The 13,557-nt window shown below is 42.6% G+C and overlaps 1 protein-coding gene across 3 annotated transcripts in view; it reads left to right on the top strand.

Annotated features, from left to right (window-relative positions):
• Nucleotides 1-1,106: 1,106 nt before the first annotated feature.
• Nucleotides 1,107-13,557, top strand: part of pdlim5a (PDZ and LIM domain 5a) — a 63,922-nt gene continuing 51,471 nt past the window's right edge. For all 3 annotated transcript variants that reach the window (XM_084360062.1, XM_084360061.1, XM_084360060.1), the window contains exons 1-2: nucleotides 1,107-1,212; nucleotides 2,013-2,234. In XM_084360062.1, coding sequence (XP_084216188.1) covers nucleotides 2,136-2,234 — 99 coding nt within the window. In that variant the 5' untranslated portion in view covers nucleotides 1,107-1,212; nucleotides 2,013-2,135. The remainder of the gene's footprint in view (nucleotides 1,213-2,012; nucleotides 2,235-13,557) is intronic.

Raw genomic sequence — 13,557 nt, 5'->3', positions numbered from 1 at the left:
TCAGGGCCAAGACAGAAATGGGGTAAGCGTTTGATTGAGCCACTACTAAATCAGTCTTAATCCAAAGGTAATATTGATCCGTCTGGGCTAGAAAAAAGGGGAATGGACGAAAGCCGGTGGAAGAAGTGCAGCGGGAGAAGAACTGTCAGCTGTCTGGACATAAATAGTGAGGAGACTGATAAACAAACGAGATGAGGATGGTGCTGCATTTAGACACTGGATTACTTCCATACACTAAACTCAAATGAACAGTCATTGAGTCAGAGATGAGTTATTGGCTTGATTGGACCAAACTGCGAGTTGTGGATTAACTTGAATAACCGGGTCAGGATTTCTGGAAAGAGAAGCTGCGGCTGACGCTTGGAACTTGAAGCACCACAAGCCGAGTGCCAGCTAGTTATATTACATTTTGGGGTGAAGGGAGAGGAAATTTACACTCTTTATCGTATCCATCCATATCCAGTAGTTATGTGAACTTGTGGTCCTGTAGTCGGGGCATCAGTGCAGCAGTAGAGAAACAACAACATTACAGGAGCTGAAGGTGATCCAGAGCTTGTATCCGGTCACCATCGCCCCGATGTATCACTTAAAGATAACCTTTAATTGAAGCCTTTGGGATGTGCTCTCGGGTCATGATCTGGTTACGGCCAGCGCCACCTTAATGAAGCAGCCTGCAGCGCTGAGTCCATGTTCCCAAAATATCCGGATGAAAGATAAACCGTCCCCTCTCCCATGCCTCCCCTCCCTCCCCTTGTCATTTTCTCTGTGTGCAGTTCTCCCACACTCTTTTCCTTAATCCTCTTCACCCCCCTTTTTTTTCTCTCCCCTCATTTTTTTTTTTCCTGAGTGTTGTCTCCTCCCATCCCCTAATCTCCCCCTTCATATCATCTCCTCCGTTTCTCCTCCTCTTCTGTGTTGCGCTCACTCCACCCATGGATGATTCCCCTCCTCTTTCTCCTCCCTCTCTCCTCCCAGCCTCGAGCGCTACCCGTCCGTCTCCTCTCGCCTCCCTCCCCTTCTCTCCCCTCCTCCACCTTTCCCCTCCCCTCTGTCATTAGCCTGGTATATAAGAGCATTGCATCCCTCTCTACCTCTCTCACACACACACAGTGTGTTTGCTGGGAAGGGGATAGTCCAGGGGAAACCAGGGATTTACATTGTCTACCTGCCTGTGAAGGAAGTATTTTCCTCTCTGGAATTTCCATCAAAGAGGTACAGCCTTTCCACTGACATTATGATCCAAGCTAAATGGTAGAAAACGTGCTGCACTTATATTAATTGTCTTCTGGTGAAGACTTCCTGGGGTTAATTGTAAGTCTTTAATGCTGCTGAACAGCTGAAGCACACTATAGTATTGTGAGAGAGAGATGATATTGTATTGTGCATGTCTATGTTTATATTTGCACCTGCTTATGAGTGTGCATCCATCTGTATATGACATTTTGACCATTTTCTACAGTTTTGATCAGGAAAAATCATTTTGAATATCAGTTAACAGACTAATAGTTGTTGTGTGTTTGCCTTGGGTGGCTGTAACTTTAAAGTGGTCCAAAATCAGAGTTTTAGTATTTACAATATGACTGAGGTAATAATACAAACTTTTTTCCATTACTGAATAAACAGGCTGTTCTCAATTGAAAATTAACACTGTTTGAAGCTAGAAAGGTGGCAGGGTCCGCCAAATATAAACAGAGTAAAACAGTATGTAAGGTCAGTTTGAGAGTTTGTTTTAGTTTTTTTAGGCGTAAAAAATCAGTCAAGGAAGATCATTCTCTTGTGATTAAAGTTTCTTACCCAAAACTACATTGTGCTCCTTTAATGTTTATTTTGATAAAACATCATATTTTTTCACTTGTGCTTCCCGTCTTCTCCCTTTGCATTCAGTCCTCTTGACCCCTCTTGCTCGCCCTTTGTACATCCATCTCTAAATCTTCCTTCCCACTTCCTTTTGTTTTATGCAACCACTCAAAAGCGAATATAACATGTGCTTTTCTTTCACGTCTTCCCCTCAGATCTTGGCACATCATCACAAAGAGAGCTGTAGGACTTCTGACAAAAATTAATACCCATCATCAAAAAACCCTGCGACGTCATTAATATCAACTGATCGGCGACAAGCATCATCGAAGGAGACCATGAGCAGCAACTACAGCGTCACTCTCTTAGGCCCCGCCCCCTGGGGCTTCAGGCTGCAGGGAGGGAAGGACTTCGCAATGCCCCTCACCATCTCCAGGGTGAGTCTGAAACACGCACACACACAAATTTAGACACTTTACTGGGCGTCTGTCCATCCTGAGAGGGGGACACAGGGGGACTGTGGGGGGATTGTATTCTGTACAGTAAGGTCCCATCAGGCAACTGTGATTTGTGATATTGGGCTATATATATAAAAGAAAAAAACACATGATGATAGATCCACTCCAACTCACTTTTTTAGTATGATCTATTATGCACTAAAAGCACATGTCCATGCTTTATTATACAGTCATCCATCACTAGCAGAATGGCATCCCAGTGATGCCATATGGTGGATAAATGATTAAAAAGATGAAAACTGATTTCCACGCTCCCTTCCTTCCCCTCTTTCCCTCAACCGCCTCTCCATCTTTTCACCACCTCGCCGCTTTTTCTCCTCGACTCAACCCCCACACCCCCGCCACACTTGCGATAGCTCAACTGAATCATAGGCCATCTGTCATGTATTGACCACACAGGAAACCTTTTTCTCGCTCTCTATGCATTCCACCTCACTGTCTGTGGCGAAAGCGCGGCAATCAAAGATCTGGCTCACAAATCTTGGCTTCGGTCCCTCGGCCTGAACAAGTAACTTGATGGTCCCTTGGTTTCGATGCCTTTCAGCGTCTACTCTCCACAGTACCCTCCCAGTCTGCTGCTCATTCGCACATCTGAGTTCACACAAGCACAGAATGTTTCCCTCATCGCTGTAGTATAAATAATTTTTTGAGTTTTCTCGAGCTTCTGTTCCCTGCTGCTGGGACAGTGCGGCTTCGCTGGCACGCGCACAAAATACAGTGACACATACACAAATGCGGCGCAATCACGTGCACACACGCACAAATCACTAACATTGGCAGCGCGCAGAATAACGGCAACATGAGACTGATGATGAATGGCATGCCAGGTCCTGTGCCAATCCCCCCTCGAGGGCCGCTTCGGGTTGCCATGTTTGTGTTATTACTTTGGATGTGATACTTTTCCCACTAACTGAAGCCATGTGAATTTTTTACCACAGTTCTGTGTTTGTGTGTGTGTGTGTTTGTGTCTGGAAAATGATGGAGGATGCTATCTGAGGAACTGAGAGAGAGAAAATGACAGATAGAGGACAGAAATAGAAACAGAAAGCGAGACAAGCTAAATTTATATGAAAGCAACTCGTGCTGATGCTGTCACAACTGAAACAACAAGTCATTAGTAATATATTCTGCATATTAAAAGAAATTACACCCATCTGAAAAGAAAACTGATTAGTGGAAGTAATTGGTATTGCTGGTCAGTGAAGGTTTTCTTATTCCCAGAGAAGTTGGCAGTAACTAAACTATAATTGTCTCAGCAGCCCACTCTGACCTTTACTGCAGTGTCACAATGACAGTTATATGGTTTGAGGTTTCAAGATGTTGGAAGGAGCGCGGCTGAGTACTGGTGCAGTCTTGGGTGCCAACGGTAAATGTTTGTTCGGTCTGCTTAAAACCATGAAGTGTGCAGTAAGTGGATAATATGACGTTGTATGGTTTTGGGTTTATTTCAGAGTACAGTCAGGGCACAGCTAAAGATTTAACTCCAGAGAGTGATGTTTTTTCAATAAATCAGTTAAAGAAGAAGAAAATTATTTTATTTCTAACAGTTTACTAACAGCGGCTACTTCCTCATGCATCAAAAGATGTAAAAATAAAAACTTCAGCCAACGAAACCAACATTTTTTTTATCATCTGGCTAATGTCTATAAACAGATATCTGCATAATTCTTTGCATTTTTCAGTTCGAACCCAAACCGAGCCCGACATGAACTCAACAGAAGTTCTGTTTTTTTACGCCTAAACCCGATCAAGCCCAATGCAGTTAATGTATAGCCCTATCAAAGACAGTATATCCATCACCTAATATCACTTAGCTTCACTTTATATCAATTTATTTTTATATTCTCACAAAAAGAACTGGTCGATGTCAATTGATGTGTCCAAACCCGGGATTCATTTATACATTTTTGTCGTAACGGGCCTCTCGGTTCCCAACAGGTCCCAATGGGTCCCAACTGGTTTGTGTTGGGTATCCATGCTCTAGTTGGTATTCTGGTTAGTATTCATCAGTCATGTTTGAGTGGGTTTTGTTTGCATGCAGAAAACAAACAGTCTGTGTTTTGTGAAGAGCAAAAGAGGCGGAACGTATTGCGCAAAATGCAATCTTGGAACCCACTGGTTCCCACGAAGTAGCTTTTTATTAACTTTTGATTATGAAACCTTTTTGTTGGAACTTCATTCTGGCATCTTAAGTTGCTGATTGGACTGTAAACAATGACCAGAAACGGAAGTCTTGGCCCAGATATTATCTGTAATCCAGAGATCCAATGGCTACACCAGAAGTCCTGTGAAACACTGAAAATCGCCCCCGGAGGTGAAATTATCATTGGACGACAGTCGATGAGTTTTTGAGATTGTCATCTGGCCAACTGATGTCCCACTGGTTCACAGTTTTAAATACCGTATTTACTCGCCATCCTGTGTGGATGTCTTGAAACTTCTTTTTTCTTTGTTAAAAAAAGGCCTTTTGTGTCCAAAACAATGCACTACGTGGCAGTTTCTTGAAAACACTGAGCTGGTGATGATTCAACTTTGAGAGAAATGTAGATTAGCAGAGGACATTGAGAGGAGGAGTGTGAGAGCATGTGATGGATGTACGGTAAGGTGATATTGATACACGATGCATGGGAATGACTCTGCACACAGGTTACAGACACTGATGACACCCAGTCTATGTGACACAAACATATAATGTCACTCAGCAGGTCATTTATGTAGATCTGCCTCTCTGCCCCCCTCATTCTTATCATACCTTCATCCTGTTTGTTTTTCTCTGTATCTATGCATGTTTCTATTTCATTTGTCTGTGGCTGTTTGATCTTACGTAAGACGTGACTCATTCCTCAAAAAAAGAAGAAAAAAAACAACAAAAAAAGCAATATATTCAGTCCAGATACAAGAATCAAACCAAACCCTAATCTTATCCGACCTATTAAATCCAGTTTATGGTGACGAAGGGCAGCGCTTCTGACCACTAATCACACACAAATACAGAACAGGAACACACACACACACACACACACAGATTGCTCCCTGCCAGTCTAACCATAGAGTTGGTTCTAAGAAGGAACCACAAAATAGGGGTTATTAGAGAACGCGGCACCACTGCCAAACCACACTCGCCCTAAGAGCAGCTGTTGCTAAGCTCTACATGTATGTGAATATAGTGTGTGTTTCTTTTATGGCGCACACGTCGTAGCCACGGTATTATCACATCGTACCGGTATGGCGTCGCAGGGCAGAGGAGATGAGCTACCTGCCCGGTGACCGCTGCCTTTGCAATCACCGCTAGATCTCTTTTTGTTTTTAACGGTGCAGTTTTGTAACAGGCCAAGATTGTCGGTGCCGCTTCTTCAAGTGCCAATGAAACGTTTTACTGCGGCATTCCAGTTTGACGTGGTGCAGACAGAAGAAAGGAAAAGTTTGAGCAAAAGCCGACAGATCAAGGCTTATACGCATGAGAGAATTCAGGTGAGAACTCAGGTAAGGGACAAGTAGCAGAGAGTAATTGAAGTGTAAGCTGTAAACGTTTAGTCGCACATTTGTCTTTATAAGCGCAAGACTACCTGAATAGGTTTCCTTTAAATGAAGCCATTCTGTGTCTGTGCTGCTGAAAAGATTTTGCCCGCAGAAGCTTCCCCAGTTACCGTTAATCCTCATTAAAACCATTTATTGTGAAATCCATTAACTTGTTTTACGGATCAAAGGGCTTTCAAGAACAAGGTCCTTTATGTGGAGAGACAGAAAATACCCGCCTGCGCTATTCCAAGACAAATTTACAACACAGTGAATCAATATTTAAACCTTTCTGAGGGCAGCCCATTTACAGGATCCGCTGCTAAAATAATTTAAGGGAAGGCGGCCCGGGGGAGCATGTGCATTATGCTGCCGAGAATAGACGCATCATGTCACAGGTCAGCTCCCATGACCACACCCGCTCATGGCAAACTGGCCTCGGCTCTGTACTCCTGTTTTAAGAGCTCCTGGGTCCAGGCTAAATATTGACCAGAGTGCATCTTGGGTATTTCAGAGACACCAGCTACAAACAGCATAGACCATTTATCTGACTGTTTTAAAGGTTGGGAATCCTTTTAGCTCCCTTTTTTAAATAGTTTGTTTAAGGACAGTGGTGGGAAGTAACTAAGTAAATTTACTTTGAGGTACTACTGTTCTGCATAATGAGTGCTTTTACTTTTGGTATTTTAAAGGTGTAATTTGTAGAGTATTGTATAATATTTGGGCTCTTTGCTGGCTCTCCTGTCCAGCTTTAGCTAATTAGCTCCTGGCTATCTTACAAATTGCTCCTTTGTACTTTTACTCCACCTCTGTAATTTATGGATACCTCCTTAGATGTCCTGTGCTGATGAATCTGAGTGTCATCGCTGGGTAAATCCCTCTTCTGGAGCTCTTTATAGATTCAGATAAAAACAGGTTTTTTAGAATTGGTAATCAGGCGTGATGAACTTTGTGTTGTGACTACAGCAAGACTGGACAGCTAATCTATATTAAAACCTTTTCATGGAAGAATGCAGTTCCTGGAACGGTATCAGCGATGGCTGCCTCCTGCCTCCCCCGAGAAGCTTTTCAACAGGCGATGATAACAACTGACAACAGCGATGGCTCTATTTAAAAGACTGTATAGTTTTAGACACGGCCTCCATCTTTTCTCCCTCTTCCTGCCTCTATTCCTCTTAAACCTGCAACTTTGTGCTGTAACCTTTCATACCAGACTACCTGAGCTGGTTGACAGCTCTTCCATATGACTTAATAATACTTATATTTATCTTAATCAAACAAGTCCCATGCTTCCCTCTGACTATCTTTTCTATCTTAGTGAAACAGCCCCAGAGCCAGAACCAACAACTTATCATTTCCTCTCCCACAAATCAATCCGTCAGTGCTTATGTGTGCGCGCCTGTCGGGCCAGACATGTTGTAGTTGGACGATGTAACAGACTGGACTTTTCTGCATTAACGGCACTCGACAATTTATCTTACAGTCCCTGAAATTTGTGAGATTTGACGTTGCATTTTAAGATCTGGAGCTCAGTCCTCGTGGCTTTTTTTGTGATGTTGCTATTTTTATTACCTCTAGTTATTTATAAGCACTTGTGAGGTTGGTTTGCAGCGTCATGCCAGTGATGGATTGAGAGCAAAGAGGGGGATTATTTTTTCAAGATATTCTCATCTCTCCTTATTGTATGTTGACAGTTATGTGTTCCTACTGGTGACCTCACTAAGGCATTCCTGTCTTCACCGGTAATGGACTGACTAATCCGTTGTTAAAAGGCCCCACATGCCAATACAGGAAGCATGCTGAAATGAAAATCACACCTTAAGTACTTTAAACAGTCAAAACATTTACATTTGTTTTATATTCGTTGAGGATTTCATCAACGGAAGGACATAAAACACATGACAAGCAACATACCTGCGTCTTAACTTGAGGCGCACACATTTTTGAAGGTTTGAGTGTAACTGGATTAAACTGAATTATTTGAGACCAGAAAAACTTTTACAACCCTGGCAGACAAGCTCAGCCAGGTCATAACATTGCACTGCACTGAAATCACAATGAAGAGACCTGAATACCCTATTGTTTGATGCAGCTATAATGTTTTTTCCACAGTAGCTGCTAATTTCCGCCATGTATCCTCTGCCTCCTCTCCCAGGATACTGGCTTCATGGCTGGTATTTATTCTTAAGTATTGGTCGACTACAAATACTGAGGAAAAATAAACCTTTTGGCGTAACAGCTTCAGCTATCGTCTTTCTTCTTTGGCTTTTTAGTGTTTGCTCTTGATGCTTTGTTTTGACATTGTACAGTGGACTTGGGATCTTGAATTCTCATAATAAAAATAGACGAAGACAAAACTAGTCTAAACTACATTTCAACAAGTTTTGACTAACATTTGCCAATGTTTTTTGGTGGTGTAGGCCTAAGAGTTTCAGTTTACGGCTGTAGAAGCGGTCCATTTCTTGTTGGGCTTCAATCTATACACTTGGCGCCGAATAACAGCGGTTCGACCAACTGACCAGTCCTATGAGGAACTATTGGCAGCTACTGCCGTGGTGAAGATGTGACGATGAGCAAGTGCAGCTTCCTCTTCTCTCAATGGGCTTCAGCAGGAGTTTGAAGTCTCTCGACACATTTCCAACTCCAACCTGCTTGGCTAAAGCATGCTGAACAGTCATACCAGCATCATTTTCTCAGAATATAGGAAAATAAAGGTCATTTTACTGTTTTTAAGGCCAGGTTTCTCTTTTCAGATGTTGACTACAGCGACCCAATTAGAGCACATTATAAACCGGGTTAAACACGATATAACCTGTAATTTAAAACCACCGTTTTGGATTAATTACAGCCTCTGTAAGTACGTGCCACCGATGACGCAACAACTTACTCACTGTGAGTTCATACGGAATAAGAACAATCCAGTCTTGTGCTCTCATGGCTGAGGTCCTGAACGTGTGTTCACCAGCCTGCCAATGTCGAGTCCCCCAGCACCACGACAATCACATCATTGAGTCTGGCTGTGAATGCTGGCTTGTTCGCTTCTAGCTTTAGCAAAGTGCAGTTAGCTTTTACAACACAAAATAATGTCGTGAGGATGTGTTGATGCTGGTGCCTGTGTGTATTGCTGATTTTTTTTTCTTTATTTCACAATATAGCCCTCTGTTAAGTCCATAACCCCTCACATCCTTTCCATGTAAAGAAGTCTGCCCCTTCAGTCCTTCAATACTTTGAACACGTTTAATGCTTTCCAGCAGGTTTACTCCGACAAAGTCAGGGTTTATTTTGTTAGTGTGTAAGCTTTTCCTTGACCTGCCTTGATACTGCTACTACTGTGTGAGTTCCCAGAATGACTTTGGCCTGTTTTATTCCTTCAGTTTTTGACTCTTTGACACTTCATACATATTCCTGCCAGTTGCGTGACACAGGTCCACTGATCTACAGGTGGCAGTAAAGCGCCTGGACACGCAGAAAAGTCTCAGCAAAAATAGAGAAAGGGAAGACCGCTAGCAAGTAAAGATGCAGCTTAAAATGTTTGTCTGTTCACTCAGCAAATAGATTTTATGAGGAAGGAAATGCATTCAACACGCCTGTCAAGCGTTACAGGGCACCTTAAAGCAGCCTCAGGTTTAGTGCATACATAGCATTGTCTTCATTCGACAAGACACTGACTTAAAGCACCCTGCTGGACATTATCTTCATCACTGCTATTGAAGCAATTACTTCAAAATCCAGAGAGGAATCATATTGTTTCTCTGTAATAATATCAGGGGGAAGAAACTGAATCTGGACAGTGCTATCAGCTTGTATCAGAGGTGGATTATATGTCAGATGGCAGATCTGTTGGCCAGATCCTCAATCTCGTGTGCAACGCTTTACGTTTAATGTGTACAGTGTGTGTTTGGCAGCTTCCATGGGATCCGTTATAGCCTTTTCCTATTAGCTACCCAGGCATTAACATACAAGTCAGCACTGATTATTAGACACCGGTGCAGCTTTAGGGTAAAGAAACAGTTTTTTTTTTTTCAGATGCTTTCATGAGATTGAAAGTATGTGTTTGTTAGTGTGCCAGCACTGGGGTGTGCATGCATGGGTAGGCGTGCACATGTGCAAACACACGGCATGTAGATACTGTTACAGGAATGTCCAATCACTCAGAGAGGTCCGCTAGCGGGCTGAAGCACTTTAAAAAGTTACTGTACAACATTAAATTGATTCTAACACCCAGTTGGAGCGCTGCCTTCTCCCTATTGTATTCCTTTATCCATTCTCTACTCTTATTGTTGTGTTGCATACTCATACTATAAATCCTGTTACAGGCGTTTGTGCTGACATATGACCAGGCTGCAGAAAGATGTACCGTATGTTTCCATACATTAGTAATGCAGTGGGCTATAGATTATTTCATCTAATCATCACTTCAAGAACTTAACTTTTAACTCCCCCTGCAGCCAAAATACAGACGTGAATTACACTCCTTGTAACAGCTGAGAAAGAGTAGAGGATTTAGTCGGATGAACACTAGATCCCATTTCAGGTATTTCCATGATGCTGCTGACATAAATTCACGATTTACCTTGTTCAGGAGCATAAATTGTAAATGAAACGTTGCCTAACGCAGTTTACAAGGTGTTGCTGATGGATCTTAGGTTGAGGTGATGTCTGCTGCTGCTTGCTTCTGTCTGGCACTCTGATTTTTCCATCCCTGTCTCTCTGTACCTCCTCTATGAATCTCGCTCACCTTTGTGTTTCTCCCACTCTCTTCACTCTCACATTGTTCTCAACTCTGCATGTGGTTCTGCATTTAACCTCTGTAGTTGTTATTTTGCTGTTTACTTTGTTGCTAAGAGATCAGAGCACCGTAGCCGTCATGTCACCGCGTCTCCCTGCACACATTTTATTTTAATATCCACGCTGTGGTTATGAGTAAAGAGCCGGCCAATAAACAGCAGTGTTTTTGATTAGAGAAAATTCATTATGAACAGGTTATTTTTTTTCCTGATTAAAATGTCTTAGTTCCCACATTGGATTCAAATATACTGGGTGGGAACATTTCTTGTCATACAGCATAGGATCACACTAAAAGATAAAGATATAGATAAATATTTCAGACGACTGGAAGCAGTTTTTATGGATGTTTGAGGTACAGGAAACAAAGCAGGTATTTGTTTCTGGTGCTCTCGGTGTTTCAATGATTGCGTGATGTGAACCATCTGCCTGTCATCTCTGTCACTCCTTGTTCTGAAAGCAGGCATTGTTTAAAGCACTCAGGCTGGTCAGTGTATGTTCAAACCAGACCATGTTTCAGCACTCCAGTGAGCCTTTGTTGTTACGTGTTTGAACCAGACTCTTTTTTTTTTCAAAGCACTTAAATCAGACAGCGAATGTGTTGAGAACTTACATCGCTTGAAGCATAATGGCAAGTTTCATCTGTGACGGCTTTAACACTCTGCATGTGTGCTGCTCATAGTTTTGAATAGGTGCTGACGTGACTATTGACCCTTTCACTTTTGCATGAATATATAATGAGGTGGGGGAATTTTACACAAAGGTGGTGTACGTCGAAAATACAGAACATCAGGGATGTTACAAAGAAGCAGACACCAGCTTGTTTAAACTGTGACATTTAGTTAAAGCCGCATAAAGCATTGATTCTTTATTTACCACCAACTAGTTTAAAAACATTGTCACTTACACATCTGGCAGAAACGGTTTAGAGTCCTCGGGAGACCGTCCTCCCGAGGACGTCAGGATCAAAACCCTAAAACTCTGTTGAAGCAACACAGGCCTCGATTATTAATTGTGACCCCTGCTCTTTGGCAGCAAAGGAGGAAGTGGTGTGAGCCATAAGCTCCAAATGAAACATCAGACTCGATGTTCATGTCCCGTTTCCGGTTGGCAGTCCATGTTGATTTATTAACGTTAACCAAGTGGTTATTTTTCTGACCGTCACTGTAAAGGTCCCCCGTGCATTGACAAAATAATCACTTCAACCCAAACCAAGATGCTTTTCCAATCTTAAACTAGCAATAGACAACTTTTTTTTGCTTTTTCATATCATTCTGAGGTAAAGACTGATTGCAAAGTGCAATGGTTGTAGAAAAAAGACACCATCCACGTATAGATTGGATCCCTAAACCTCCCTTTCACTTTCATATTTGGCCTGCCCAACAAGCTTAAATTTTCCCACAAAAATCAAGGTTGCGCTACAGCACAAAGCAAGTCTGCCATTGCGCAACCAAAACAGAAAGAGGTGTTGTGGGAAAAGCTGACAAAGAAAAAGACAAAGAGTCCAGCTGACGGAGGAGGGAAAGAAGTTTCTGCCAGTTCTCTGTGACGCTACTATGAGAAAACTCCATTTATATAACACATAGGCACTTCAAGCGTCGTCGACATAGAGCGGAAGAGAAGTCTCAATTCCCAAACTTTTCACATCTTTTTAATTTGTCTCACTTTTAAGATGTCCGCATTGGTGGACCATCAAAGGGCAGGTTCCCGGAGGGGTATTAATATCGGTTGTGGTCAAGCGATAACAGACGTTTCCGTACGTTTGGCGTGGAGCTCGGCTGCCATCAGACAGCGCGCTCGATGAAACAGCGTGAACTTACAGACTTTTCACTGTATGTGTGTCTTCTGCGTCCAGTGCCAATGCGCGTGGTGTTAAAGGCTGCTGTTTTCTGTCGTGACCAAAGCTGCAGAGCCATAAATCAAATACCCTGGGAAACATGAAGCTCTTGGCTGGTTGCATCGACAGATTATTTAAAATGTCTGTTTCTGATTTTCTCCATGATTTGTTGCGCTTTGATATGAAAAGTGAAAATACTTTGAGCTCTGAAATCCTTTTAATCATGGCGATTGGAAGCAAATGTTTGCTTTTGGAAGCACGGACAATCCCTTTAAAAGTATATGGAATTAAGACGCACGGATTAAACACTACAAATTAAAAATCACTTTATTTTCCGCCTGTTAGACGTCGACAAGTTTAGTGAGTTAAAGTGTTTCTGTGTGTGTGTGTCTGTGTGTGTGGGGAGAGAGAGGAGGCAGATGTGTGTGTAGGATACAGGATCAGAGCACTAATTGGAGGAAAACGTATGATTGAACATTTTGCGGTGAGCATTTGGTTTATAACTCTTCCACAGTGGTTAGCATTAACACACCCCTCAAAATCCAAACAGGATAACGAGCCGACAGATTCAGAGTGCACAGTAGCAGTTTTTTCCCTCCGTTTTATCCATTTTCCCTGTATCCACACAATTTTTAATCTTTGTCAAGTCGATCCCTCATTACTCTCTTCCTCCTGCCCTCTGAGTGGCGGTGAGTGATGTTGCGTGTGTTGGGCTAATATGACTATAAAAGGTTGGGGCCGCAGAGCCTTAACACTAATCCGGGTGCAGAGCCTCTTTTATTAGCCCTGCCTGTGTGTGTGTGTCGCTTTGTGTGTGTGTGTGTATGTGTGTGTGTGTGTGTGTGAGACAAAGATAGAGGGAAAGGAAACAGGAACACAGGGGGATGTGACACACCAAAGATGTCTCAACCCTCATTAAACTTTTCTCATCCTTGACTGTCGCTTCTCATTCAGCGGAAACACGCGTAAAAGCACCACATTCAATAGCTACACTTGAAGCGATGGACGTAAGAGGCACTTCATAGCTTGGACAGCTACAAAAGTGGTCCGTGTGTGTGTGTGTGTGTGTGTGTGTGTTCAGTGAAGTGGTGTGTGTGGTCCTTT

Source organism: Pagrus pagrus (genome assembly GCF_965226575.1).
Source record: "Pagrus pagrus genome assembly, chromosome: 8".
In the NCBI taxonomy this organism is placed as follows: domain Eukaryota; kingdom Metazoa; phylum Chordata; class Actinopteri; order Spariformes; family Sparidae; genus Pagrus; species Pagrus pagrus.
The sequence above is the reverse complement of the archived record's forward strand: the minus strand, read 5'-3'. Positions and strand labels throughout refer to the sequence as shown.